A 27,365-nucleotide genomic window follows, 5' to 3' on the forward strand; every position below is an offset into this window, starting at 1 on the left:
TAACAAAGAACATCCCCTTTATAAAAGTCTAGGTCTTGCTGTCTTCAACATATTGACTTTCAACTTGAATGCTTCTTTGCCTCAACTCATGAGGTATGGTTATTATTGTTTCAGTTAACCAATTACTATTTTTATATTGCAATCGGATTTCTTTTAAAAGGATTTATTTATGGGTAGGTGTGTTTTGTCTGCACGAGTCTGTGTATATGTGTAAAGTGTCTGTAGAAGCTAGAAGAGGGCATCAGACCTCATGGATTGGAGGTACAGATAGCTGTGAGCCTCTACATGGGTGCTGAGAATCAAGCCTTGGTCCCCTGGAAGAGCAGCCAGTGCTCATAACCACGGAACCATCTCTCCAGGCCAAGATTTGTGTTCTCTTTAAACCTGATTCTTTGTTTTGTTTATAAAAGATGCTTTGGAGGTTGTTGTCTACCAACAGTTCTGGCTACACAGCCCTCCTAGTTACTGGTAGTCCACACCCCCGTGACCTCCAGGTATCACCCAGAGTGTGTTGAGCAAGGCTGGGTCAGGTTTATTTCAGGGAGTTGCCATGACCAGGTCTGAAAGAGGGTCCTACTGGGTCCTCAAAGCCAAAGAGAAAGTGCATCTCTGAGGCCCTGGTGTCAGAACATCTGTGCCATCCTCCTATCAGAGCTGAAAGAGGACATTACAAGGAGAACACAGAGAAAGTTCATTACCAGAAAGAAATCTCAGCATCTTATAGACACAAAATGCATTAAAAGAACTTTAAAATCTTTCTTTCCCCATCAAGACATGTGTCTCCAGTCCCACCTATTTCTTTTCTGCAATTGTCTTTCATATTCCGACTCCCTCCTCTCATTACACCTGGCTCCCTCCCCCTACCACACCTGTGGTCAAGTCATTTATGAGCCCAGTGGAGACAAGTCTTAATTCCATCTCAGGAAGGCAACAATAGATTCTAATGTTGTCCAGACTAAATAGTTAAGAAAACAACACACCCTCTCTTATATCAATTACCTCTTGAAATAGTTGTTTGCATCCTTTGTCTGATGATATGATGCTATGATCTTAAATAGCATTCAAAAATAATTGGGTCTCTACCAATAGACTTATGCCATGTCTAATACATTAACAATAATACTTTAGCAAAACTGACTAGTATTTTAAGTACATTCAGCAAATTGTTCTTGTTTCAAACACTTTTCATTCCTTCACATTTGTCACTTCTCTCAAGCCTTAGAATAATACTATAAAATAAATTTTTATAAGCATCCGATTTTACTAAATATTTTCCCAAAGTCACAGTCAACAGTGACAACCAGGACTTGAGTCAGATTAGATTGCCAGCCCATGACTTACCTGCTGTGTCTTACTGCTGCCATGTAGCCAGCCAATAGATTTTTAGAAATTATAGTGTGTATATGTCTGTGTGTTTGTCTGTGTGTCTGTCTATGTATGCACAGATGAGCCAATGACCTCTCTCTCTCTCTCTCCCTCTCTCCCTCTCCCTCTCTCTCTCTCTTCCTCTCTCTCTCTCTCTCTCTCTCTCTCTCTCTCTCTCTCTCCCTCTCTCTTCCTGTCCCTTCTTCTCCCTCCCTTCCTAACCCCCTTAACCCCCCCCCTTTTCTCTCTTTCTCTGACATTTGGGTTCTGGGCATTGGATATAAGATATAGGTCATCAGGTCTGGCAAAGTACCTTTTCCTACTGAGCCTCTTCTCTGGCCCCATCAAAACTTTTCCTATCTCAATAGAAGTCTTTGATTTGTGAATACAATACTACTAGCTGTGGTATTTTTCAGATTTTGAATGCCAGAGTGGTCACCATGCCTCCGTCTGTATGTACAGTATAAGCAGGACAAAAAAAGAAGAATTGTTGCCAAGTCTTTTGCTGTTACTATAAACAGATCTGAGATGTTTAAGCCTGTGAGTTAAGGGCCAAGTAGGAAATTCATGGCTCTGAGTTTATTGTTAGGGTGTTCTCAGTTATTTTAATTAGAAATGGCTGAGAGTAGTTAACAAAGAACATTCTAGATTACTTTACATAGATAGTTGGTTTTCAAAAAAAAAATAAAATGATTTTCAGGGGCTGCAGAGAGGACTCAGTCAGCAAAACTCGTCTTGCAAGCATGAAGACTCCTGAGTTTGATCCCAGAACCCACTTTTAAAAAATTATTTTCAAATGGTTACACTGTAAAATTCATAATGCTTTTGAATAAAGACCGTTTATTACTGAGCATAAAAACATGCACAGTGTACATAAGACAAAAATGTCCTAGGGAAAGCAGAAAGAAATGAGTGTTTACTTGGAGCTTTGGTATCAGATCTCCTGGTTTTTGAAATATTTTTCCAATAAATCCTTATGACAAGGATTTGCCATAACAGATCAATATGATCCAGTAAACACAAATTTTATATTTTTGATGTTCTGCATATTGATCAATTTTAAGAACAGTATGCAATATAAATACTTTAGTGCAAAAACTAATAATAAATAAAAATAGAAGTAAAATTCTTTGTGTTTATTTCATCAACTATTATTATTCAAAATGTGGCTCTGCATCTGCTTCTTTTCCAAGTAAATTCAAATATTTTGAATAAACCAAAATAACAAAAAATTTCAATAATTCTTCAACTGACTCATAGCAGTGTATTTTAATTAAATAAAAATTCATGCTTTTAAACACACCTATTTTGCCTCAATCTTGCCATATACAGCATACTTTATTCTTGCTAAAACAAGGAGGCTTCCAAATACACAGTTTTCTACTCTAATTTAGCAAAGACCACACAAACCTAACCAGTTTCTTCCAAAGCCATGAGCAGGATACCAAGGGTTTGGTTTTTTTTTTTTTTTTTTTTTTTTGGTGTTTGTTTTGTCTTATTTTGCATGACGAAGCTAGCAGGGTTTATAAATTATATATAAATAGACATAATTCCCTCGTTGCACATGTGTATGGTAGGAACTCTAGAGTCAGATGATTTTCACAAAGCAGGGGCTCAGGAAACAGTAGTAGAATACAGCAGGCTTGTCTTGTCCCTCAGCTTCACCACACGTACATCATGCTCCCCATGTTTTCTCCAGCGATCACCGAAGGAAGAGCGCTCAGAAGCTGTTGTCAAAGTGTGTCACCCAAAAAGAAGAATGTACGCTACTGAAAAGCATGAGCACCCGGTTCCCCTCAACACAGAGACAGTTCGGTGGATTCCTTAAGCTTGTGCCGGAATCTGTACAGGTACGTGAGGCATCAGAGACCTCCCTAGAACATTCAAAGTCTTCTAAACCAAGCATATTTCCAAAAAGGAATCCAATGTAAAGAGCTAAGTTCTCTTCTCCATGCTAGCCACCCACCACTCTAACCCCACCAAAGCAGAAGCAGCCGGCTAGCAGTCAATAAGGCTGAATCAAGTTCACCCCTTTCAGTTGCCATCTTTAAACTCCTTGCCTGGGCATTATCTCCATCCTTGAACCAAGAGGTATAATGGATAGTATGTGCACTTTCTCAGTCCTTAACCTAGTGTACTTCCAGCAAGTGGGAAGCTCCAGCACCCACGACCACTCTTGGGGGGAAATCCTTTCAGTTCTGTTCAGAGTCCAGCTGGTTGAGCCGCTTTACAATCATGTTGTTGATTTTCTTAAGATCATCTATGTCCTTTCCCTCAGCTGTCAGCCTTCTTGACACGTCCTCCATCTGGTTTCCTGTTTGAACTTAAAAAATGGAAAACAGACTGTTACAGTAGAGCCAGCAGGGGGCGCCCTGATAGGCTACTCAACTGAGTACCAAGAAGCACCCTTGGCAAATCCCATGCATCCGAGAAGCCCAGAAAGAAACGGAAACGGTGCCTAGCTAGTAGTGAACTATGCTGAGGACCTCCTAGTGCCAGGCTAGACCACCCCTGGCTGAAAAGGATGTGCCAGGGGCTGTCAGTTCCTTAGGAATGATTGTCACATTGTCTCATTTCCAGGTTCTTTCTCAGAAATGGCTTTTCCTCATTATCCAAAAAATGATATTCTCTGTATTCCAACATCTGTCTGTACCTGCATACATATGAACATGCACACACACACACAATAATGAGATTAATACATCTAGCCTAGGGTGCTTGTACAATAAAAACATACTTTTTTTTTTTAATGTAGGTCTCATTGTGTATCTTAGGTTGGTCTTGAACTCATGCTCCCTGTCTCTGTCTGCCAAGCTTTGGGATTACAAGTGTGTGCCATCCCATTCAGCATAAAGACACTCACATTTCCTTGCCTCATTTTTCCTGTTCTTAGTCAATATGATCCTGTCCTCGATATAAAACACTTATGCATTCAAGGCATTCATACACATAAAATAACAAGTCTTTATAAAAACAGACAGTGATGTTCATGTTCTGCCTTATACTATATGCCAGAGTCCCTGAGTCCTGCATGGCTCGTATTAGCTACATCACTTTGAGCATATGAGGCTTCAGTTTCATCAATAGTCAACTCAAGATAATGGTAGAACCTACCCAGGCATGGTAATGTCTCAGAAGGTTGAGGCAGGAGGATCACAAGTGTATTTGCATAACTGGGCTACTCAGCGAGTTTAAGGCAATCTAGTGAGTATGTCTCAAAATAAAAAGTATAAAGGGTGCTAGCAATCTATCTTTATGGGATAAAAGTTGCCTGATATACACAAAGTTCACCCCTCAGCATATTTTAATTTTTTTTTGATTCTATACTACACAGTTTTGGAAGGATTTTGACAGACAGCCAGGCTGTACCTAGAACTACACAGCTCATGTATGACACTTGTTATTGTTATTTCTCTTATCCTTCCACTTGTCCTACAGAAGAGAGAACTCCCTTTGGAGTGCTCATTTATCTATAGACAGATCTAAACTATCTCAAGATAGTTTAACTGGGTCATTACCTGAAGTTAGGCATGGCAGGGTAAAGGCAGGTCATTCCTTTACTTTGGGCTAACGTGTCAACATTTCACAATAAGAACCTATTATCTCTTTTGGGTTAGGTGGCTGACCCTCCCATGTTGATAGCTAGCTACAAGTTTACATTTATTGCAAAGTATTCATCTACTGCTTCTTAGTGAGAAGGGACATAATCTGGAAGAAAACGGAGCAATTAAATGTCATTCTTTGTTCTGTGGCTTCTCCTGGGGAGGTTTGAACAAAATGCCTTTTACCCCTTCCAAGGCACATAGAACATCACAGAAGAGGAAATGTGAAGAAGTAAGAGAAGACCCGGGGGCGGGGGGTGGGGGGGGAGCCAGGCAGTAGTGTACAGCTTTAATCCCAGCACTCAGGAGGCAGAAGCAGGTGTATCTATGTGAGTTCGAGGCCAGTCTGGTCTACAGAGAGATTTCCAGGACAGCCACAGCTACACAGAGAAACCCTATGAGGAGGAAGAGGAGGGGGAGGAGGAGAGGGGGCTGGAGAGCTGCAATTGCTGCTCTTTCAGATGACCAGAGTTCCATTCCCAGCACTCACATTGTACCATCCCATCTGTAAAAGTTTAGGTTTGTATCCGGGTGATGCAAACTGCCTTTGAGTTACCCATGCTTGGCTCACATTGGTGTCGCCACGTGGAGAGGTTTAGGTGGTGGAGCCTTATTAGAGGAGATGCATCGGTGGGGATAGGGGCTGATGTTTGTGGTGAAAGATTTGGCCTCTCAGCTTCCTACTCCCGCCAACATGCCTGTTGCTTGCTGCCACGCCTCCCCATCATCATGGGCAAACTCCCTTTTCCTTAAGTTGTCCTTTGCTGTGTGTTTTTATCACACAACCATAGAGTTACTAACACACCTTTAATGCATACAAACAATCCCAATAAACTCATGGGTTCACCAAGCTGGGTTTGAGTGCAGGCATTTCTTTTCATCTGTCTGGGTGGGGTGAATAGACACTTTTTTTCCAGGTCTTCACAGGAAAGGTCAAAGGATACGCCTTCCCACAAGCTCAGCCTCAAACATCCCAAGGAGTCTTATTATCATCAGCACCTCCACCTCCTGTGCTCCTAAACGAACTTAACTTTAAGAAACATTGCAAAGACACGAAGTTCCATTTCTTATTTAACACTGCTGAAGACAAGACAGAGGTGGTGGCACATGCCTGCCTATACCCCCAGAACTCGGAGGCTGGGACAAGAGGATCTCTCTCAAAGTCAAGGCTAGCCTGGCCTATGTGGTGAGATCCTGCTTCAAAACAGAGAGAACTTGCCAGGTGCCAAAAACATGAAAGGGCAGAAGAAATGACAAGATGGAAGACCCAAGAGTCTAGTCAAAATGCTGTCAAAGATAGCCCCCTCCCTATCCCCAGCTCTGTGTAGCTTTCTGTAGTATAGAATAGTATAGTAGAAAGAATATAGCAATAATTCCCAGTAACAGTTTAAAAAAAAAAAAAAAGGTCATCTAAGAGAGAACTGTGGTAGGTCCAATGGAGGAGACTACACATAATACATCTCACTTATCTCACTTCAGATAAATAGCTCCTCTACACCTGCCCCGACAGAATGGTGACACAATCAACTTAGAGGTCTCTAGTCTGAGGTGCAGGTATATATGTGGAATAGAGCACATGAATTATTCTTTGGAGAAGGAATAGAAAATTGATGAGGCTGTGTCACCACTTAAGGGTGACATGTATTGCCCAGGTCAAGAGCAAACAGAAACTACCTAGCATCAAACAGGGCAGAGTAACCCAGCCTCACAACCCCAGAGCTAGCTCTAGCCATTAGCTGAAACCCTTGCTACTTGGAACAGACTTCTGGGAGATATGCAAATGAGGAAACGTCAGGTGGCACTTAAACCTCAGGAAAATGCGTGTATATCTAAATGTGATGAAGATATTTATGTGTTGAATAAAGAAAACTAAAATTAAGTAGGACGTGTTGCATACAATTTGGCAGTAGAGGCTCCGGGTGACAAATTAAAAGCTTATATAAAAAATTAACATAAATGTAACCTGACGATGTGGAACATGCCCTGGATTTGTATCCAGGAGCAACAAAGTGTCCTTAAGACACTGGGTCTCCCACTGGCTTCTGGAAATTCTGATAGCTAGGATGCGCTAACTCCAGAAGCAACAGTTATTAAAGACGCACACACAAAGTAGAGACAGACCTGCCTGAAGTACTTACTTATTAGAAAGATGGCGAAGAAGACCAGAGCCAGGCTGACCGTCAACACCAGGAGCAGCCCCACAAAAAACAGCCCCCGCCTTCCATTTCCTGGGGCTGTGCCAGCATTGGGGATTTTGTCCTCTAAAGCTGATGGGAAACAAAGTGACAGAATCTCCGCATCTCACAGAGATGTGATGCACACACTCATTTTCCCTAGACAGCCCTAAAAAGTGACTTCTGCATTCGGAAATGCCTTTGGACAAGCAATTTTGTAACTGTTTACCTTCTCTGTTGGAATTCAAAAAAAAAAAAAAAAAGAATAGGGTTGAGCTATGTCCTTGAACCTGTTTGGAAGGTTCTTTGAAAACTGTCCACTGTGGAATAGAGCACATGAATTATTCTTTGGAGAAGGAATAGAAAATTGATGAGGCTGGACTGGCCGTCTCCTAGGTAACCTAAACAGAGCTAGGTATGTGATGCCTTCCCTGAGTGGAAGACCAAAAGCTGTGTGGTGTATCCCAGGAAACTGCTTTTATTATCAGAATAATCTCTCAGGTCTATATCCATTTAGACAAAAGAGCCCCTGGGGTATTTTGGTTTCTTGAAGCTATTTCCAAGATAGATCTGCTGAGAAACCAGCGCTTCTCAATGCTCTGTCCTGAGAATTGCCTCTCATTAGCTACTTTGTAACTCTTAGGTGCCTAAAAGCTTACGGATAAACTTAAACAAGAGCCATGAACCCCTGGCGTAAGCAGAGTGCCAGATTACATTTTAGATTCTCCTCCTCTCTGAATTGGTCTCACACATTATACTGTTCGATTATATAATCAAGTACATTCCATGTTCCCGTCTGTCAGCAGCTGCTGCTTTGTTGGGAGCTGCCCTCACATTTGCCATTATAAGATGGCGCTGACAGCTGTGTTCTAAGTGGTAAACATAATCTGCACACGTGCAGGGGCAGTTTTCCCGCCATGTGTTCTGCCTTTCTCGTGATGACAACTGGGCCGATGGGCTGCAGCCAATCAGGGAGTAATACGTCCTAGGCGGAGGATAATTCTCCTTAAAAGGGACGGGGTTTTGCCATTCTTTTTCTCTCTCTTGTTCTTGCTTTTTCTCTCTCTTGTTCTTGCTTTTTCTCTCTCTTGCTCTTGCTTTCTTGTTCTTTTTCTCTCTCTTGCAATCTTGCTCCTGAAGATGTAAGCAATAAAGTTTTGCCGCAGAAGATTCTGGTTTGCTGTGTTCTTCCTGGCCGGTCGCAAACGCGTGTAAGAGTTGGTGCCGAAACCCGGGAAGAGTTGGTGCTGAAACCCGGGACGAGAAGACCCGGGACGAGAAGACCTGGGACGAGAAGACCTGGGACGGTTACCATCACCGGCGCAAGGAAGATCCCTCATTCCGGAACCAGAACTGCGGGTCACGGTCATAAAGGTTCCCGTAAAACAGACTGTTGAGAAGGATCCAGCGTGGATTCAGAACTCTTCAGCTGGGGAATGGTGGTAATGAAGTGTTCCCGTAAAACAGACTGTTGAGAAGGATTCAACTGCGTGAATTCAGAACTCTTCAGCTGGGGAACGGTGGTAATAAAGTGTTCCCACAACACAGACTGTTGAGAAGGATTCAACTGCGTGAATTCAGAACTCTTCAGCTGGGGAACAGGGTACCCGTAAGTATAGCTTTACAAGGTAAGTCTGGTCTTGAACTTTCTAACGAAATTCAAGACAGTCTATCAGAAGTAAAGTGGGAAATAGCTTTACAAGGTAAGTCTGGTCTTGAACTTTCTAACGAAATTCAAGACAGTCTATCAGAAGTAAAGTGGGAAATAGCTTTACAAGGTAAGTCTGGCCTTGAACTTTCTAACGAAATTCAAGACAGTCTATCAGAAGTAAAGTGGGAAATAGCTTTACAAGGTATGTTTGGCCTTGAACTTTTTCTAGTGTTAGGAGCCCTTTTGTTCCTTTTCACATGTTATCAAGTGGTTAAGGCAGGGCTGAAAATTCTGGATGAAATTCAGGGCAATCTATCAGAAGTAAAGCAGGGAGAGAGAGTAGGAGCAAAGAGGAAATATGGTACACAAAATAAGTATACAGGCCTTTCCACGGGTCTTGAACCTGAGGAAAAGTTTAGGTCAGGTAAGAATACCTGGGGAGAGATTGGAAGGAAGGAGAAGGAAAAAGAAAAGAAAAAAGATCAATCAGCGGAGGCTTCTAGGAGAAGGAGCCTATACTCATCACTAGATGAGCTCAAGGAGCCAGTTCTTAATAGTTCTGAATCAGATGAAAAGGCTATTAGGGCCTGGAAGGCGCTCTCCCGCGCAGGTGAAGCCACTGGACAACTAACAAAGATCGTCCAGAGACCTCAGGAGTCATTCTCAGATTTTGTGGCCAGAATGACAGAGGCAGCAGAGCGTATTTTTGGAGATTCAGAGCAAGCCACACCTCTGGTAGAATAACTCATTTATGAGCAAGCCACACAGGAATGCAGAGCGGCCATAGCCTCAAGAAAACAAAGGTTTACAAGACTGGCTCAGGGTTTGTCGGGAGCTTGGGGGACCTCTCATTATGCGTTACTTCCATTCAGTATGTTAAATTTACTAGGGCAGCTAATTTGTCAAAAAGTCTTTCTCAGTATATGTTACAGAATTGGACGGCTGAATTTGAACAGACCCTTCGGGAATTGAGACTTCAGGTCAACTCCACGCGCTTGGACCTGTCCCTGATCAAAGGATTACCCAATTGGATCTCCTCAGCATTTTCCTTCTTTAAAGAATGGGTGGGATTATTTGGAGATATACTTTGCTGTGGATTAGTGTTGCTTCTCTGGTTGGTCTGTAAGCTTAAGGCCCAAACTAGGAGAGACAAGGTGGTTATTGCCCAGGCACTTGCAGCTCTAGAACATGGTGCTTCCCCTGATATATCTATGCTTAAGCAATAGGTCGCTGGCCATTCAGCTCTTGCACCCCACGAGGCTAGTCTCATTGCACGGGATAGAGTGAGTGTGCTTCAGCAGCCCGAGAGAGTTGCACGGCTAAGCACTGCAGTAGAAGGGCTCTGCGGCATATATGAGCCTATTCTAGGGAGACATGTCATCTTTCAAGAAGGTTGAGTGTCCAAGTGTCCTTCTCCCCAGGAAAAACGACACGGGAGCGGGTCAGGTTTGCTCTGGGTAAAAGCCTGTGAGCCTAAGAGCTAATCCTGTACATGGCTCCTTTACCTGCACACTGGGGATTTGACCTCTATCTCCACTCTCATTAATATGGGTGGCCTATTGCTCTTATTAAAAGAAAAGGGGGAGATGTTGGGAGCTGCCCTCACATTTGCCATTATAAGATGGCGCTGACAGCTGTGTTCTAAGTGGTAAACATAATCTGCACACGTGCAGGGGCAGTTTTCCCTCCATGTGTTCTGCCTTTCTCGTGATGACAACTGGGCCGATGGGCTGCAGCCAATCAGGGAGTAATACGTCCTAGGCGGAGGATAATTCTCCTTAAAAGGGACGGGGTTTTGCCATTCTTTTTCTCTCTCTTGTTCTTGCTTTTTCTCTCTCTTGTTCTTGCTTTTTCTCTCTCTTGCTCTTGCTTTCTTGTTCTTTTTCTCTCTCTTGCACTCTTGCTCCTGAAGATGTAAGCAATAAAGTTTTGCCGCAGAAGATTCTGGTTTGCTGTGTTCTTCCTGGCCGGTCGCGAACGCGTGTAAGACTGCTTCCTACCCCACGCCACACCACAGCTGGCACCAACACCTCCCTTCCCGCTGCACTAAAACCAGGCGAGGATCTGATCAAAAGGAAGAGCCCAGAAAAGATGAGAATGGAAATAGCAGTTATAGAACTGGGCAGGAATTGTGGAGTGAGCATGAGGCAAATGGCAAATGGGCCATTCACGCCTGTGTTAGGATAGTCATCAGTTAAGCTAGAAAAGATGGAGCCCAGAAGCCCCCAAACGCCTGGTTTCTAACACTTAGAGAGCAAGATACATGGTGTATTCAGGAGGTTTTTGGGTCGCTCTCATGTCTCTTCCAATACTTTAGTTGGAAAATTTGTAATTTTTAAGTAGAGAAGGAAGTTGACTCCTTGCACAACAGAATTTTAATGGTTTTTAAAATAAATGGATGAATGTGTTGAGCATTCTTTGTCAGTAATCTCTGATAAAACAAGACCCCTGGGAAACGAGATTATAAAAAAAGGGGGGGGGGGCTGAGCAATCCTTGTACCCAGTAACAGAACACCATAGATTTTTCCTTAAGAATTTTACAGGGAAAAACAGGGCATGGAGCAGGGTCTTACTATGCAAGCAGGCTACCAGGAACTACCTATTATGGCCCAGACTGACCTTACATTTATGATCCTCCTGCCTCACCCTTCCAAGTGTTGGAAATACAAGAATGGGCCACTAGCTTCTCTTGGGAATTTTGATGAGTTCAGCCCTTGCCAAGGAAGTCAATGACAGTTTGACAGATTGGGAACCCGAAACAAAAACTGCTAAGCGATAAACAGCATTTCCAGTGTCCAGTGATTGCTGATGCCCACTGTGTCCCCACTGCATGAAACACATCCACCGTGCCCTTGATATCTTTAGGAAGTCCCAAGGCCATGCTTCCAGGACATACATACATACATATGTACATACATACATACATATGTACATACATACATACATACATACATACAGAATAGATGTTGTGATTCCATCGGGCAGAGACTGAGTTTGTTTAAGTCATTTATGGAATCCACAACGTAGAGTCTTCCTTCTTCCTGGATGCCATGAGACCCAGCATCCTGAGAGGAATGAGTCATTGTGCCTGAAAAGAAAGCACCAACATTAGGAAGAAGAGGCTGGGCTGCGGAGCTGTGCAAGCCAGAGCATTGGGAAGCTGGAGAGACACACGAGTTCCCATCCATGGATGCTGGGCTAGGGGAGAGACAGGCTGTCTAGAGGAAAGTGTTCCTTGGTTGGACAATGTTGTCGGTATGCTTTTGCCTCTGCTTGCCAGAGCCAAGTGTGTGGCTAGCATACAGCCATTCATACCCTGCTTATCTATAACGCCCTCTCTCCTCCTTGGCTTCCCCATTTCTATCTTATTTCCTCTGGGTCTGTTTTTTTTTTTTTTTTTCATAATTGCCTCTCAAAATGTTTTTTTTTCCTATTACATGGTTCCTAGTTTAATATGCTTCAAGTCCTCAGTGCAAAAACACTACTTATAAAGACCAAATAAGCTAGTCAACAAAATGACCATAAAACAGACAGACTTAACTCTGAGCCCTTCTAATTTCCTAATTTAACACACACACACACTCACACACAAAAACAATGTAATCTTGGGGCCTGGCAAGATAGCCTAGTACTTTTTACCAAGCCTGACACCCTGACTTAGAGCACAGAAATCCATATGGTGGAGGGAAAGAATGGACTCTCCCAAGCTGCTCTCCGACTGCCACACAGCACTGAAGTGCCACTCCTACATGTACAAGGTAAATAATATAAAAAATATTCATTGAAATTTTTCTATTTTCTTCAGTTTGGATTGAGGTTTAGCCATTAGATACAGGCTGTGGCTTTCCAGGACCAATCCTTAGCAAACACAGATACTAATAACTTACCATTGTTATTTCTATTTTCTGCGTGAGTGTTTGCTTGCATGTATGTATGTGGACCACATGCATGTCTGGTGCCCAAGGAGGCTAGAAAAGACAGCTGGATTTCTTGGAACTAAAGTTAAGGCAGGTTGTAAGCTACCACCTGTCTTAGTCAGGGTCTCTATTCCTGCACAAACATCATGACCAAGAAGCAAGTTGGGGAGGAAAGGGTTTATTCAGCTTACATTTCCACATTGCTGTTCATCACTGAAAGAAGTCAGGACTGGAACTCAAGCAGGTCAGGGAGCAGGAGCTGATGCAGAGGCCATGGAGGGATGTTCCTTACTAGCTTGCCTCCCCTGGCTTGCTCAGCCTGCTCTCTTATAGAACCCAAGACTACCAGCCCAGAGATGATCCCACCCACAAGGGGCCTTTCCCCCTTGATCACTAATTGAGAAAATGCCTTAGAGTTGGATCTCATGGAGGCATTTCCTCAACTGAAGCTCCTTTCTCTGTGATAACCCCAGCTGTGTCAAGTTGACACAAAACTAGCCAGTACAATTGACCCCCTTGTCAACTTGACACACAAACACATCACTAGTAAGCCTCAACCCTTACATTCTTATTCATCCCCAAGATCTAAATAACTTTAAAAGTCCCACAGTCTTTACATATTCTTAAAATTTCAATCTCTTTAAAATATCCATCTCTTTTAAAATCCAAAGTCTTTTTACAATTAAAAGTCTCTTAACTGTGGGCTCCACTAAAACAGTTTCTTCCTTCAAGAGGGAAAATATCAGGGCACAGTCACAATCAAAAGCAAAAGTCAATCTCCAACCGTCCAATGTCTGGGATCCAACTTACGATCTTCTGGGCTCCTCCAAGGGCTTGGGTCACTTCTCCAGCCAGGCCCTTTGTAGCACACGCGTCATCCTCTAGGCTCCAGATGCCTGTACTCCACTGCTGCTGCTGCTCTTGGTGGTCATCTCATGGTACTGGCATCTCCAAAACACTGCATGACCCCTTCAGTCCTGGGCCATCAATTGCAACTGAGGCTGCACTTTCACCAATGGCCTTCCATGGCCTCTCACAGTGCCAAGCCTCAGCTGCTCTGCTCAACTCCTTCATGCCTTTAAAACCAGTACCACCTGGGTGACCCTTACACATTACCAAGTCCAGCCACAGCACAAGGTACAACTTTGGCTATATCTGGAACACAGCCACTGTGCTTTCAGAAAATACTTCCCAGAAGATGTCACCTCAGTGATGCTGGTCTCTTCTTAATCACCGCTAATTTCTTAGCTCCAGCTAACCAGCATCAATAGTCCCAGTAATGCAAAGTTTTTGCTTTAGTAGTTCTGGTATCTTGTTAATCACAGCTGATTCTTCAGCCCCAGCTAACCAGAACTACAGAATCTTCACAATCAAAACAGCAATGGCCCTGAAAAGAGTCTTTAATTTTCCCTCTGAAATTTCACAAACCAGACCTCCATCTTCTGCAGTGTTCTCTACATTATCTTCCAAGCTCCTACACAACATCCGACAGAGCTCTTAACAATGGATGGATCTTCAAGCCCAAAGTTCCAAAGTCCTTCCTCAGTCCTCCCCAAAACATGGTCAGGTTGTCACAGGAATACCCCACTCCTGGTACCAATTTGTCTTAGTCAGGGTCTCTATTCCTGCACAAACATCATGACCAAGAAGCAAGTTGGGGAGGAAAGGGTTTATTCAGCTTACATTTCCACATTGCTGTTCATCACTGAAAGAAGTCAGGACTGGAACTCAAGCAGGTCAGGGAGCAGGAGCTGATGCAGAGGCCATGGAGGGATGTTCCTTACTAGCTTGCCTCCCCTGGCTTGCTCAGCCTGCTCTCTTATAGAACCCAAGACTACCAGCCCAGAGATGATCCCACCCACAAGGGGCCTTTCCCCCTTGATCACTAATTGAGAAAATGCCTTAGAGTTGGATCTCATGGAGGCATTTCCTCAACTGAAGCTCCTTTCTCTGTGATAACCCCAGCTGTGTCAAGTTGACACAAAACTAGCCAGTACACACCAAATCTGAGCCCAGGTACTCTGCAAGAACAGTGACTGCTCTTAACCGCTGAGACATGTCTCCAGCCAGTAGAAAGAGGAATCTTGATTGTCTCAGGACTTCTACTCCGTTCCATTGAGTTTCTAAGAAACTAAGATCACCTATATAACAGGTACTTTTTCAGCTGAGGTTTACATGCAAGGTAATATTCACAACTCCCATCCTGAAAAGTCTGAATAGATTAGACTAATCAATAATGATGCCTCTTTAATGCATGTCTGGAAAGACAGCTCACTGTGTAAAGTGCTTGCTGCACAAGCATAAGGTCCTGACTTCACATCTCAGTACAGAAAAGCAGGGTGCTGTGCTGCCCATCTGTAAACCCAGTGATGGGTGATAGTGGAGACAAGCAGATTGCAGGGCTTCATTGGCCAACCAGTCTAGCCAAAGCAGTGAGCTCCAGGTTCTTTAAGAGACCCTTTCTCTAGGTAGAAAGAAGATGCATGAAAGTGACCTCCTGCCTACACACGGGCACACACACATACACATACGCACACATACACACACACATAATAAGAGATTCTGGATCTTTGAAAGATGTAAAAGGGCTTCTAAGATATAAAGGCATTTTAAAAAGACAAGGTAGGGGGCTAGGGAGATGGATCAGATGTTATGGGTGAGTGCTGCTCTTTCAGAGGACCTGAGTTCAGTTCTCAGCACCTGTATCTACTGGTTTACAATCATCTGTAACACCAGCTCCAGGGGAACCAACTCTCTCTCTGGCCTTTTAGGAACCTGCACTCACATGCACATACTTAGACACATGTATCCATAATTAAAATAATTCTCAGGAAGAGCAAGAGGATGCAGTAAATGTGTCTTCCTACAGGAGGCAACAAATGCCTTCCTGACACCATTCTCTTAAAGAGATTTAAGACCCAACCATAGAGTTAAAAGAAACTAAATGGAGAAGAGAACAAATATATCCATAGAAAATCTGGGGAAATATATCACATACTTATTGGGCTCCTTAAACAACACTATTGAGAATCAAGAGCCTCGCCAGGTATGGTGGCGCATGCCTTTAGTCCCAGCACTCGGGAGGCAGAGGTAGGTCTATTTCTGAGTTCAAGGCCAGCCTGGTCTACAAAGTGAGTTCCAGGACAGCCAGGGCTATACAGAGAAATCCTGTCTCAAAAAACCAAAAAAAAAAAAAAAAAAAAAAAAAAGAATCAAAAGCCTCAGGGCTGAAGAGATGGCTCAGCCATTAGAAAAGCCTGCTGATCTACCAGAGGACCTGAGTTTGTTTCCTAGCACTCACATCAGGCATCTCACAACCACCTTTGATCCAGGAGATCCAACCTCCTCCTCAGGCCTGTGAGCACCCACACATGTGAGGCTTATATGGGCATGTGCAAGGGAGAAGTGGAGGATTTCCAATATCACCTACAAATTTAATGGTACTTGTGTTAAACATATGCATAGATCCCTAGCTAAGAAACACTGTAAAATCAAAAAGTCACATAAATAACTCCCTTTAAAACAAATATAGCAGAACACAGCTAAACAGGTAGAAATCCTTAAAAAGGAAACGCACACACACAAAAAAAAAATCCTTAAAGAATTACAGGAAAACACAAAGAAACAGGTGAAGGAAATGAACAAAACCATCCAGGATCTAAAAATGGCAATAGAAACAATAAAGAAATCACAAAGGGAGACAACTCTGGAGATAGAAAACCTAGGAAAGAGATCAGGAGTCACAGATGCAAACATCACGAACACAATACAAGAGATAGAAGAGAGAATCTCAGGGGCAGAAGATACCACAGAAAACATTGACAAAACAGTCAAATAAAATGCAAAATGCAAAAAGCTCCTGGCCCAAAACATCAGGAAATCCAGGACACAATGAGACCAAACCTAAGGATAATAGGTATAGAAGATCCCCAACCTAAAGGGCCAGTAAATATCTTCAACAAAATTATAGAAAGAAACTTTTCTAACCTAAAGAAAGAGATGCCCATGAACATACAAGAAGCCTACAGAACTCCAAATAGACTGGACCAGAAAAGAAATTCCTCCTGTAACATAATAATCAAAACACCAAATTCATTAAACAAAGAAAGAATATTAAAAGCAGTAAGAGAAAAAGGTCAAGTAACATATAAAGGCAGACCTATCATAATTACACCTGACTTCTCACCAGACACAATAAAAGGTAGAAGATTCTGGCATATGTCATACAGACCCTAAGAGAACACAAATGCCAGCCCAGACTACTATACCCAGCAAAACTCTCAATTACCATAGATGGAGAAACCAAGATATTCCATGACAAAACCAAAGTTACACAATATCTTTTCACAAACCCAGCCCTACAAAGGATAATAGATGGAAAACTACAACACAAGGAGGGAAACTACAGCCTAGAAAAAGCAAGAAAGTAATCTTCTTTCAACAAACCCAAAGGAAGATAATCATACAAACATAATTCCACCTCTAACAACAAAAATAACAGGAAGCAACCATCACTTTTCCTTAATATCTCTTAACATCAATGGACTCAATTCCCCAATTAAAAAAAAAATACAACATAGATTAACAGACTGGATACATAAACAGGACCCAGCATTTTGTGGCATACATGAAATGCACCTCAGCGACAAAGAAAGACACTATTTCAGAGTAAAAGACTGGAAAATGGTCCCATGAAACAAGCTGGAGTAGCCATTCTAATATTGAATAAAATTGACTTTCAACCCAAAGTTACCAAAAAAGATAAGGAAGGACACTTCATATTCGTCAAAGGAAAAATCTAACAAGAAGAACTCTCAATTCTGAATATCTATGCTCCAAATGCAAGGGCACCCACATTCATAAAAGAAACTTTACTAAGCTCACAGCACACATTGCAGCTCACATAATAATAGTGGAATGCTTCAACACCCCACTCTCAGCAATGGACCGATCATGGAAACAGAAACTAAAGACACAGTAAAACTAACAGAAGTTATGAACCAATTGACTCTAACAGATATCTATAGAACATTTCATCCTAAAACAAAAGAATATACCTTCTTTTCAGCACCTCATGGTACCTTCTCCACAACTGACTATATAATTGTTCACAAAATAGGCCTCAACAGATGCAAGAAGAGATCACCACGGACTAAGGCTGACCTTCAATAACAACAAAAACAATGGAAAGCCCACATACAGATAAAAGCTGAACAACACTCTACTCAATAATAACTTGTTCAGTGAAGAAATAAAGAAATTAAAGACTTTTTAGAATTCAATGAAAATGAAGGCACAACATACCCAAACTTATGGGACACAATGAAAGCAGTGCTAAAAGGGAAACTCATAGCTCTGAGTGCCTCCAAAAAGAAACTGGAGAGAGCATACATTAGCAGCTTGACAGCATACCTGAAAGCTCTGGAACAAAAGGAAGCAAATAGACCCAAGAGGAGTAGACAGTAGGAAATAATCAAACTCAGGGCTGAAATAACCATATAGAAACAAAAAGAACTATACAAAGAATCAACCAAACCAGGAGCTGGTTCTTTGAGAAAATCAATAAGATAGATAAATCCTTAGCCAGACTAACAAGAGGGCACAAAGACAGTATCCAAATTAATAAAATGAGAAATGGAAAGGGAAACATAACAACAAAAACTAAGAAATTTTTTTTAAAAAATCGTCAAATCCTAATACAAAAGCCTATACTCAACAAAATTGGGAAATCTGGATAAAATGGACAATCTTCTAGACAGATACCAGGTACCAAAGTAAATTCAGGATCAGATAAACCATCTAAACAGCCCCATAACCCCTAAAGAAGCAGTCATCAATAGTCTCCAATAGTCATCAATAGTCATCAATAGTCTCCCATCAAAAGAGAGTCCAGGACTATTTTTAGTTTAGTGCAGAATTCTATCAGACCTTCAAAGAAGATCTAATATCAATACTCTTCAAAGTATTCCACAAACTAGAAACGGAAGGAACACTACCCAAATTCCTTCTATGAAGCCACAGTCATGCTGATACCAAAACCTCTAAAAAGACTCAACAACAACAACAAAAAAGAAAACTTCAGACTAATTTCCCTTATTAATATCGATGCAAAAATACTCAATAAAATTCTCACTAACTGAATCCAAAAACACATCAAAATGATCATCCATCATGATTAAGTAGGTTTCATCCCAGGGATGCTGGGATGATTCAATATACGAAAATCCATCAACATAATCCACTATATAAACAAACTCAAAGAAAAAAAACCCCATATGATCATCTCATTAGATGCTGAGAAAACATTTGACAAAATTCAACAGCCCTTCATGGTAAAAGTCTTGGAAAGATCAGGAATTCAAGGCCTATGCCTTAACATAGTAAAAACAATATACAGTAAACCAATAGCCAATATCAAACTAAATGGAGAGAAACTTGAAGCAATCCCACTAAAATCAGGGACTAGACAAGGCTGCCCACTTTCTCCCATCCTATACAATATAGTCCTTAAAGTCCTAGCCAGAGCAATTAGACAACAAAAGGAGGTCAAAGGGATACAAATTGGAAAGAAAGAAGTCAAAATATCACTATTTGCAGATGATATTATGATCATATACTTAAGTGACCCCAAAAATTCCACCAGAGAACTTCTAAACCTGATAAACAACTTCAGCAAAGTGACTGGATATAAAATTAACTCAAACAAATCAGTAGCCTTCCTACAGTAAAAGGATAAACAGGAAATTAGGGAAATGATACCCGTCACAATAGTCCCAAACAATATAAAATATCTTGGTGTGACTCTAACCAAGCAAGTAAAAGATAAGTATGACAAAAACTTCAAGTCTCTGAAGAAAGAAATTGAAGATCTCAGAAGATAGAAAGATCTCCCGTGTTCTTGGATTGGCAGGATTAATATAGTAAAAATGGCCATCTTGCCAAAAGCAATCTACAGATTCAATGTGATCCTATCATAATTCCAACTCAATTCTTCATAGAATTAAAAAGAACGATTCGCAAATTCATTTGGAATAACAAAAAACCCAGGATAGCAAAAACTATTCTCAACAATAAAAGAACTTCTAGGGGAAATCACCATTCCCTGACCTCAAGTTGTACTACAGAGCAATCGTGATAAAAACTGTATGATACTGGTACAGCGACGAACAAGTAGACCAATGGAATAGAATTGAAGACCCAGAAATGAACCCATACACTTATGGTCACTTGATATTTGAAAAAGGAGGGGCTGGAGAGATAGCTCAGCGGGAAAGAGCACCAGCTGCTCTTCCAGAGGTCCTGAGTTCAATTCCCAGCAACCACATGGTGGCTCACAACAATCTGTAATGGGATCCGATGCCCACTACTGGTGTGTCTGAAAACAGCTACAGTATACTCATATACATAAAATAAATAAGTAAAGAAAAAGGAGCTAAAATCATCCAGTGGAAAAAAGCATTTTCAATAAATGGTGCTGATTCAACTGTCGGTCAGCATGTAGAAGAATGCAAATCGATCCATTCTTATCTCCTTGTACAAAGCTCAAGTCCAAGTGGATCAAGGAACTCCACATAAAACCAGACACTGAAACTAACAGAGGAGAAAGTGGTGAAGAGCCTTGAACACATGGGCACAGGGGAAATTTTCCTGAACAGAACACCAATCTTTTATGCTCTAAGATCAAGAATCAACAAACAGGACCTCATAAAATTGCAAACCTTCTGTAAGGCAAAGGACACCATCAATAATACAAAATGGCAACCAACAAATTGGGAAAAGATCTTTACCAATCCTACATCTGATAGAAAGCTAATAGCCAATATATACTAAGAACTCAAGAAGTTAGACTCCAGAGAACCAAATAATCCTATTTAAAAATGGGGTACAGAGCTAAACAAAGAATTCTCAACTGAGGAATATCTAATGACCCAGAAGCACCTAAGAAATGTTCCATATCCTTAGTCATCAGGGAAATGCAAATCAAAACAACACCGAGATTCCACCTCACACCAGTCAAAACAACAAAGATCAAAAACTCAGGTGACAGCAGATGCTGGTGAGGATGTGGAGAAAGAAAAACACCCCTCCATTGTTGGTTGGATTGCAAACTGGTACAACCACTCTAGAAACCAGTCTGGTCAAGTAGACCAATGGAATAGAATTGAAGACCCAGAAATGAACCCACACACCTATGGTCACTTGATCTTTGACAAGGGAGCAAAAACCATCCAGTGGAAAAAAGACAGCATCTTCAACAAATGGTGCTGGCACAACTGGTTGTTATCATGTAGAAGAATGTGGATTGATCCATTCCTATCTCCATGTACTAAGGTCAAATCTAAGTGGATTAAGGAACTCCACATAAAACCAGAGACACTGAAATTTATTGAGGAGAAAGTAGGGAAAACCCTCGAAGATATGGGCACAGGGGAAAAATTCCTGAATAGAACAGCAATGGCTTGTGCTGTAAGATCGAGAATTGACAAATGGGACCTCATGAGAGTGCAAAGCTTCTGCAAGGCAAAAGACACCGTCAATAAGACAAAAAGGCCACCAAAAGATTGGGAAAGGATCTTTACCTATCCTAAATCAGATAGGGGACTAATATCCAATATATATAAAGAACTCAAGAAGGTGGACTCCAGAAAATCAAATAACCCCATTAAAAAATGGAGCTCAGAGCTAAACAAAGAATTCTCACCTGAGGAATACTGAATGGCTGAGAAGGACCTGAAAAAATGTTCAGAATCCTTAATCATCAGAGAAATGCAAATCAAAACAACCCTAAGATTCCACCTCACAACAGTCAGAATGGCTAAGATCAAAAATTCAGGTGACAGTAGATGATGGTGAGGATGTGGAGAAAGAGGATCACTCCTCTATTGTTGGTGGGATTGCAAGCTTGTACAACCACTCTGGAAATCAGTCTGGCAGTTCCTCAGAAAACTGGATATAGTACTACCGGAGGATCCTGCAATACCTCTCCTGGGCATATATCCAGAAGATGTCCCAACCGGTAAGAAGGACACATGCTCCACTATGTTCATAGCAGCCTTATTAATAATAGCCAGAAGCTGGAAAGAACCCAGATGCCCCTCAACAGAGGAATGGATACAGAAAATGTGGTACATCTACACAATGGAGTACTATTCAGCTATTAAAAAAATGAATTTATGAAATTCCTAGGCAAATGGATGGACCTGGAGGGTATCATCCTGAGTGAGGTAGCCCAGTCACAAAGGAACTCACACAATATGTACTCACTGATAAGTGGATATTAGCCCAGAAACTTAGGATACCCAAGATATAAGATACAATTTGCTAAACACATGAAACTCAAGAAGAACGAAGACCAAAGTATGGACACTTTGCCCCTCCTTAGAATTGGGAACAAAACACCCATGGAAGGAGTTACAGAGACAAAGTTTGGAGCTGTGTCAAAAGGATGGACCATCTAGAGCCTGCCATATCCAGGGTTCCATCCCATAATCAGCTTCCAAACGCTGACACCATGGCATATACTAGCAAGATTTTGCTGAAAGGACCCAGATATAGCTGTCTCTTGTGAGACTATGCCGGGGCCTAGCAAACACAGAAGTGGATGCTCACAGTCAGCTATTGGATGGATCACAGGGCCCCCAATGGAGGAGCTAGAGAAAGTACCCAAGGAGCTAAAGGGATCTGCAACCCTATAGGTAGAACAACATTATGAACTAACCAGCACCCCGGAGCTCTTGACTCTAGCTGCATATGTATCAAAAGATGGCCTAGTCGGCCATCACTGGAAAAAGAGGCCCATTGGACTTGCAAACTTTATATGCCCCAGTACAGGGGAACGCCAGGCCCAAAAAGGGGGAGTGGGTGGGTAGGGGATTGGGAGAGAGGGTATGGGGGACTTTTGGGATAGCATTGGTAATGTAAATGAGGAAAATACCTAATAAAAAGTATTTAAAATATAGACACACACAGACACACACAAAAAAAGAAACCAGTCTGGTGGTTCTTCAGAAAATTGAACATAGTATTACCTGAGGACCCAGCTATACCACTTCCGGGCATATACCCAAAAGATGCTCCAACATATAACAAGGACACATGCTCTGTTAAGTTCATAGCAGCCTTATTTATAATAGCCAGAAGGTGGAAAGAACCTAGATGTCCTCCAACAGAGGAATAGATACAGAAAATATGGTACATTTACACAATGGAGTACTACTCGGCTATTAAAAACAATGACTTCATGTAATTCTTAAGCAAATGGATGGAACTAGAAAATATCACCCTGAGTGAGGTAACCCAATCACAAAAGGACACACATGGTATGCATTCATTGATAAGTGAATATTAGCCCCAAAAGCTCAGAATACCAAGATACAATTTAAAGACCACACAAAGCTCAAGAAGAAGGAATACCAAAGTGTGGGTGTAGAAGGGGGAACAAAACTCTCATGGGAGCAAATATGGAGACAAAGTGTGGAGCAGAGACTGAAGGAAAGGCCATCCAGAGACTGCCCCACCTGGGGATTCATCCCATATATAGTCTCCAAACACAGATACTATTGTAGATTCCAAGAAGTTCATGCTGACAGGAGCCTGATATAGCTGTCTCCTGAGAGGCTCTGCCAGAACCTGACAAGTACAGAGGCAGATGCTTGCAGCCAACCATTGGGCTGAGCATGGGGTCCCCATAGGGTCTCCAAGGGAGGAGTTAGAGAAAGGACTGAAGGATTTGAAGGGGTTTGCAACCCCATAAGAAGAACAACAATATCAACCAACCAGACACCCCAGAGCTCCCTGGGACTAAACCACCAACCAAGGAGTACACATGGAGGGACCCATGGCTCCAGCCACATATGTAGCAGAGGATGGCCTTGTCAGGCATCAAAAGGGAGGAGAGGCAATTGGTACTGTGAAGGCTTGATGCCCCAGTGTAGGGGAATGCCAGGGTGGGAAGGTGGGAGTGGGTGGGTGGGTGGGTGGGGGAGCATCCTCATAGAAGCAGGGAGAGGGAAATGGGATAAGGAGGGCTTCTGTGGGGGCTGGAAATCGGGAAAGGGGAGAACATTTTAAATGTAAATAAAGAAAATATACAATAAGATGTATTTAATATTCAAGGTTAAAAAAAAGATCCAAAAGTCATGCACTGATTTTTTTCTCATAAATTCAAACTGTATGTTTTAATTATCCTGACATGTTAATTGGAAAGAATGCATGTATGGAGTCATTACTATAAAGTGCTTTAAATATTGAAATTATTGTACTTCAAATATCCTGCATTGGGGCAGTCTTAAAAGAATGACAGGATACAGTTAAAAACAAGACCAGCAGCAGCTGTGAAGGGAAGGAAAGTGCCTCAGAGAGCAAACCTCACCCCTTAGAAGATAAGCCATGCCCTTGAAGTGCTGTTGGATGCCAGGGCACCAGGCTTGAAGCCACATTTTTGGAAGTGCTTTCTTCATCACCTGCTTATACTTTATTATTCCAAACACCATTTTCTGTGGGGGTGGAGGGGACCAGGAAAAAAATAGGTGCATGTGGTCACATGGTAGGATCATTGTTACAAACTCAGCTTCTATTTTGGGCATGGTAACAGAGACACAGTTTATTTCTGAATCTGACTTAATAGCTATTTCACCCTCAGGAATGTCACTACTGTTGAGAGAGAGAGAGAGAGAGAGAGAGAGAGAGAGAGAGAGAGAGAGAGAGAGAGAGAGAGCAGAAGAAGAAGAAGGAGGAGGAGGAGGAGGAGGAGGAGGAGGAGGAGGAGGAGAAGAAGAGGAGGAGGAGGAGGAGGAGGAGGAGGAGGAGGAGGAGAGGAAGACTAGCTACAAAAGTCACTGCTAAAAGGTCCTACTTTTAAAGTAATAGTCCAGTTACTAAACTTTGCTTGCCACAGACTAAGAAGGCGATGCCAAGATAGCTAAGCTACGGAGACATGGCACTAAGCCTGGTAGCCAGAACTCAATCTCCTTCACCTTTGTTCGATGGGAACCAACTCCTGCAACTTGTCCTCTGACCTCCAAGTAAGTGTTGTGGCATAAACATGCCCCGCCCACACACATAATTTAGAATAAAATCTGTCATAAAATTTGTTCAAGATTTTTTTTCTAAATCTAAAATAGACCAAGTAAATAATGGAGTCCTCTAGAAGGAGACATCTTTACAGCGAGCTCACAATGTTGGTAGATGTTTTTTCAATAAGCCTTTTCAGTGTTGCGACATGTTAAAATGAAAGACAAGCTAGTAGAGGAAAAAAAGGCAGTGTGATTCATGGGCTCCAAGGGCCTGCAGGTGGCTTCTGAGGGACTCTGCCAGTAAACGGATACAAGGACACACCTTGAAAACCAGAACCCACAGCTGTCAACACCAGCCCTTGCTATCTTTGGAAGCTGAAATGAGGGCATTCAGAAACAACCACCGAGGCCGCTGCAGAGTGTCACTACCTATTCCGTGTCGCACTAACTTGGCCTTCCTGCCGAGCTCCACTGGGCAGATTCTTTTCTGATCCTGGAACTCAGACACGTAAGTAGTTTCATTTTCCCGTGTTCTTGATCACTGCTAACAGCTGAGCCTTTCATCATCTAATAATTGCTTGATTCTCTACCAGTAGGACACTTCAACAAATAAAAATTGTCTCTGAAAAAAAAAAACTCATTGTACATTCTCCCTGCAGGTATTGGTATCAAAGCAGAAAACCATATTGTATGCTACGAACTCAGAATTGTTTACCAATGAAGGCTGAACTCAAAGCTTAATACGATGCTTCCTTGAGTGAGCCACGGCCACGTATGAACGGCATTCCTGAGTTCATGCCTCCAAGTCAGGAGGTAATTTTAAAAATCAAGTCTACATCTTTTCTATGAGCAGTCGAAAAGCACAGAATACATGCAATCAAAACCCCAAGGACTCAAAAATCATCATTCGGTCTCAGTAAGAAATAGCATGCAAATTACTTACAAAGACGTGAGCCTCCAATGCTCGGTTTCCTAGAAAAGACAACTACTCAGGAACAACTACAGCCAAACTTTCTACCAGTTCTGTAGTTCGCTCTTAATCTTCCTGCTGCTCACAAGTGCTCCCCTGAGGCCCGTAAACCCAGCACATAATTGGTGGTCTATATTTAGTGTAAATGTAGCCAAGCGATAACAAGATTCCCTGCAGTGGCTTCCGCTCTCATGTCCGAGTTTAAGATACGAATTGGTGAAGCTTTGCTTTAAAACAACAGACCGGCAAGCCTGGATTCAGTTGGTAACTGATGTGGTTCATATGAAGCTCAAGTTGAAAGTCCTTACTCAGTGGAAGTGGCTGTATCGTCTGACAGCACATTTCCTAGCTAGCGCTTCTGCTGTGCTGTGCTCCTGTGTATAAATACCCTGCAGCAGGCAGGAGCTGCCACTGGGACATCTGGTGTGCAGAGACCTCAGTAAACAGGGAGGATAGCTGTGATAACACAACTAGCGGAGTGGCTGATGTGTTAGATTTCCATCCCTGTATCCAAAATAAGTCAGCTTTATACTAGCCCCCCCCCCCGCCCCCCGTTTCAGACCTCTGATCTAGGCTTGCAGAAATAGAAAACATGGTAACAGGTACAGCTGAAAGAAGAGGCTTGAGAGGAAAGGGCCAAAGACTTGTCTTCAACCAAGCCTCACACCTAAAGATCCACCATTCTCCAGCGGTTCCAGGCTGGTGACCATGCAAGCCTTCTACACTTTTCTTTAAGGAGACTTCAGAGATCTAAACTATAGCAGCAGGTCCGGGGACTCCTGGGCTTTCAATTAGCTTTACAAAAAGTGTCTGTGGGTGCAAAGATTGCACACTTCAGCATTCCATCCAAAATGGGCTTCAGAAGCGCACCTGCCTTTTGGAAATAGCAGCCTTGTTTCCTTTCCACAAGTGGCAGGCAGTTTCTGCCCTCTGGTGTACACAATAGGTACTACAGTGAGAGCTGGGGCCTGCAAGCTCCGGGTGCCAGATCACACACAGTTTGGATGAAAACAGACTTGCAGTTGTTTAAGATCTGCCTTCGCTCACAAGTGCCCGCTCATTCTATAGCTCTGTGTGTTCCAGCTTCTCTTACACGGTTCTTTAGGGACATTATTATACTGTCAGAGAACAGGAATCTCACATTTTTTGGTCTTCCCATAGCTTGAGAACCAAGAAGACCATGCACTTGATACCTTTATCATTAAGTGCTGTCACCTGTATTAAAACTAAGCTCAGAAAAAATGAAGATGTTCCCATCATCTAGTCATGCAGGTCAAAAACCAAAACTCTTCTAACTACCCAATCTGTCCCAAATCCCCTATCATCTCAGAAGTACTTGCTTCAGTTTTGATGGCTGTTTTCCCCTTCTTCTAACATTATAACCTCAAGTACTAGTCCTCCAGAGATGGGAAACAGCCTCCACTGCCAGGGAGGGTAAAGTGGCAGCGATGAGACAACCCCATGCATGTGTCCATCCATCAAACCTGTCTGAAGGCACCTGGCTTTACTTTGACTCGTAGACAACGACTTGACCAGAATATGACGGCTCTCTTAATACTGAAATGCTGCTTTTTGAATCAGTAGAAAACATGTCTAGGGCCTTACATTTCTTTCAAATGCCCCTCATGGTATCCAGTCAATTCCCAGCCATCATAGAGTTGAGTCTATTGTT

General features: G+C 42.3%; 1 protein-coding gene across 1 annotated transcript; it reads right to left on the reverse strand.

The window, feature by feature from the left end:
• Positions 1 to 2,845: 2,845 nt before the first annotated feature.
• Positions 2,846 to 25,775, reverse strand: Lsmem1 (leucine-rich single-pass membrane protein 1). Its single transcript, NM_001033437.2, has 4 exons — positions 25,667 to 25,775; positions 11,749 to 11,880; positions 7,106 to 7,234; positions 2,846 to 3,688 (listed from the first exon to the last, which is right to left on the reverse strand). The coding sequence occupies exons 2-4, from the start codon at positions 11,873 to 11,875 to the stop codon at positions 3,558 to 3,560; spliced, it is 387 nt and encodes a 128-aa protein (NP_001028609.1). The 5' UTR covers positions 11,876 to 11,880; positions 25,667 to 25,775; the 3' UTR covers positions 2,846 to 3,557.
• Positions 25,776 to 27,365: the final 1,590 nt, after the last annotated feature.

The sequence above is a fragment of the Mus musculus genome, chromosome 12 (assembly GCF_000001635.26).
Source record: "Mus musculus strain C57BL/6J chromosome 12, GRCm38.p6 C57BL/6J".
Lineage (NCBI taxonomy): Eukaryota > Metazoa > Chordata > Mammalia > Rodentia > Muridae > Mus > Mus musculus.

What these genes read in the sequence shown, in the direction of transcription:
- Lsmem1 (NM_001033437.2), bottom strand. Translation starts at nt 11,875, where the DNA reads ATGACTCATTCCTCTCAGGATGCTGGGTCTCATGGCATCCAGGAAGAA. An exon ending in GGAATCACAACATCTATTCT is followed by an intron (nt 7,235 to 11,748) that starts GTATGTATGTAT and finishes GTTTCCCATCAG; the next exon opens with CTTTAGAGGACAAAATCCCC. An exon ending in CTTCGCCATCTTTCTAATAA is followed by an intron (nt 3,689 to 7,105) that starts GTAAGTACTTCA and finishes CCATTTTTTAAG; the next exon opens with TTCAAACAGGAAACCAGATG.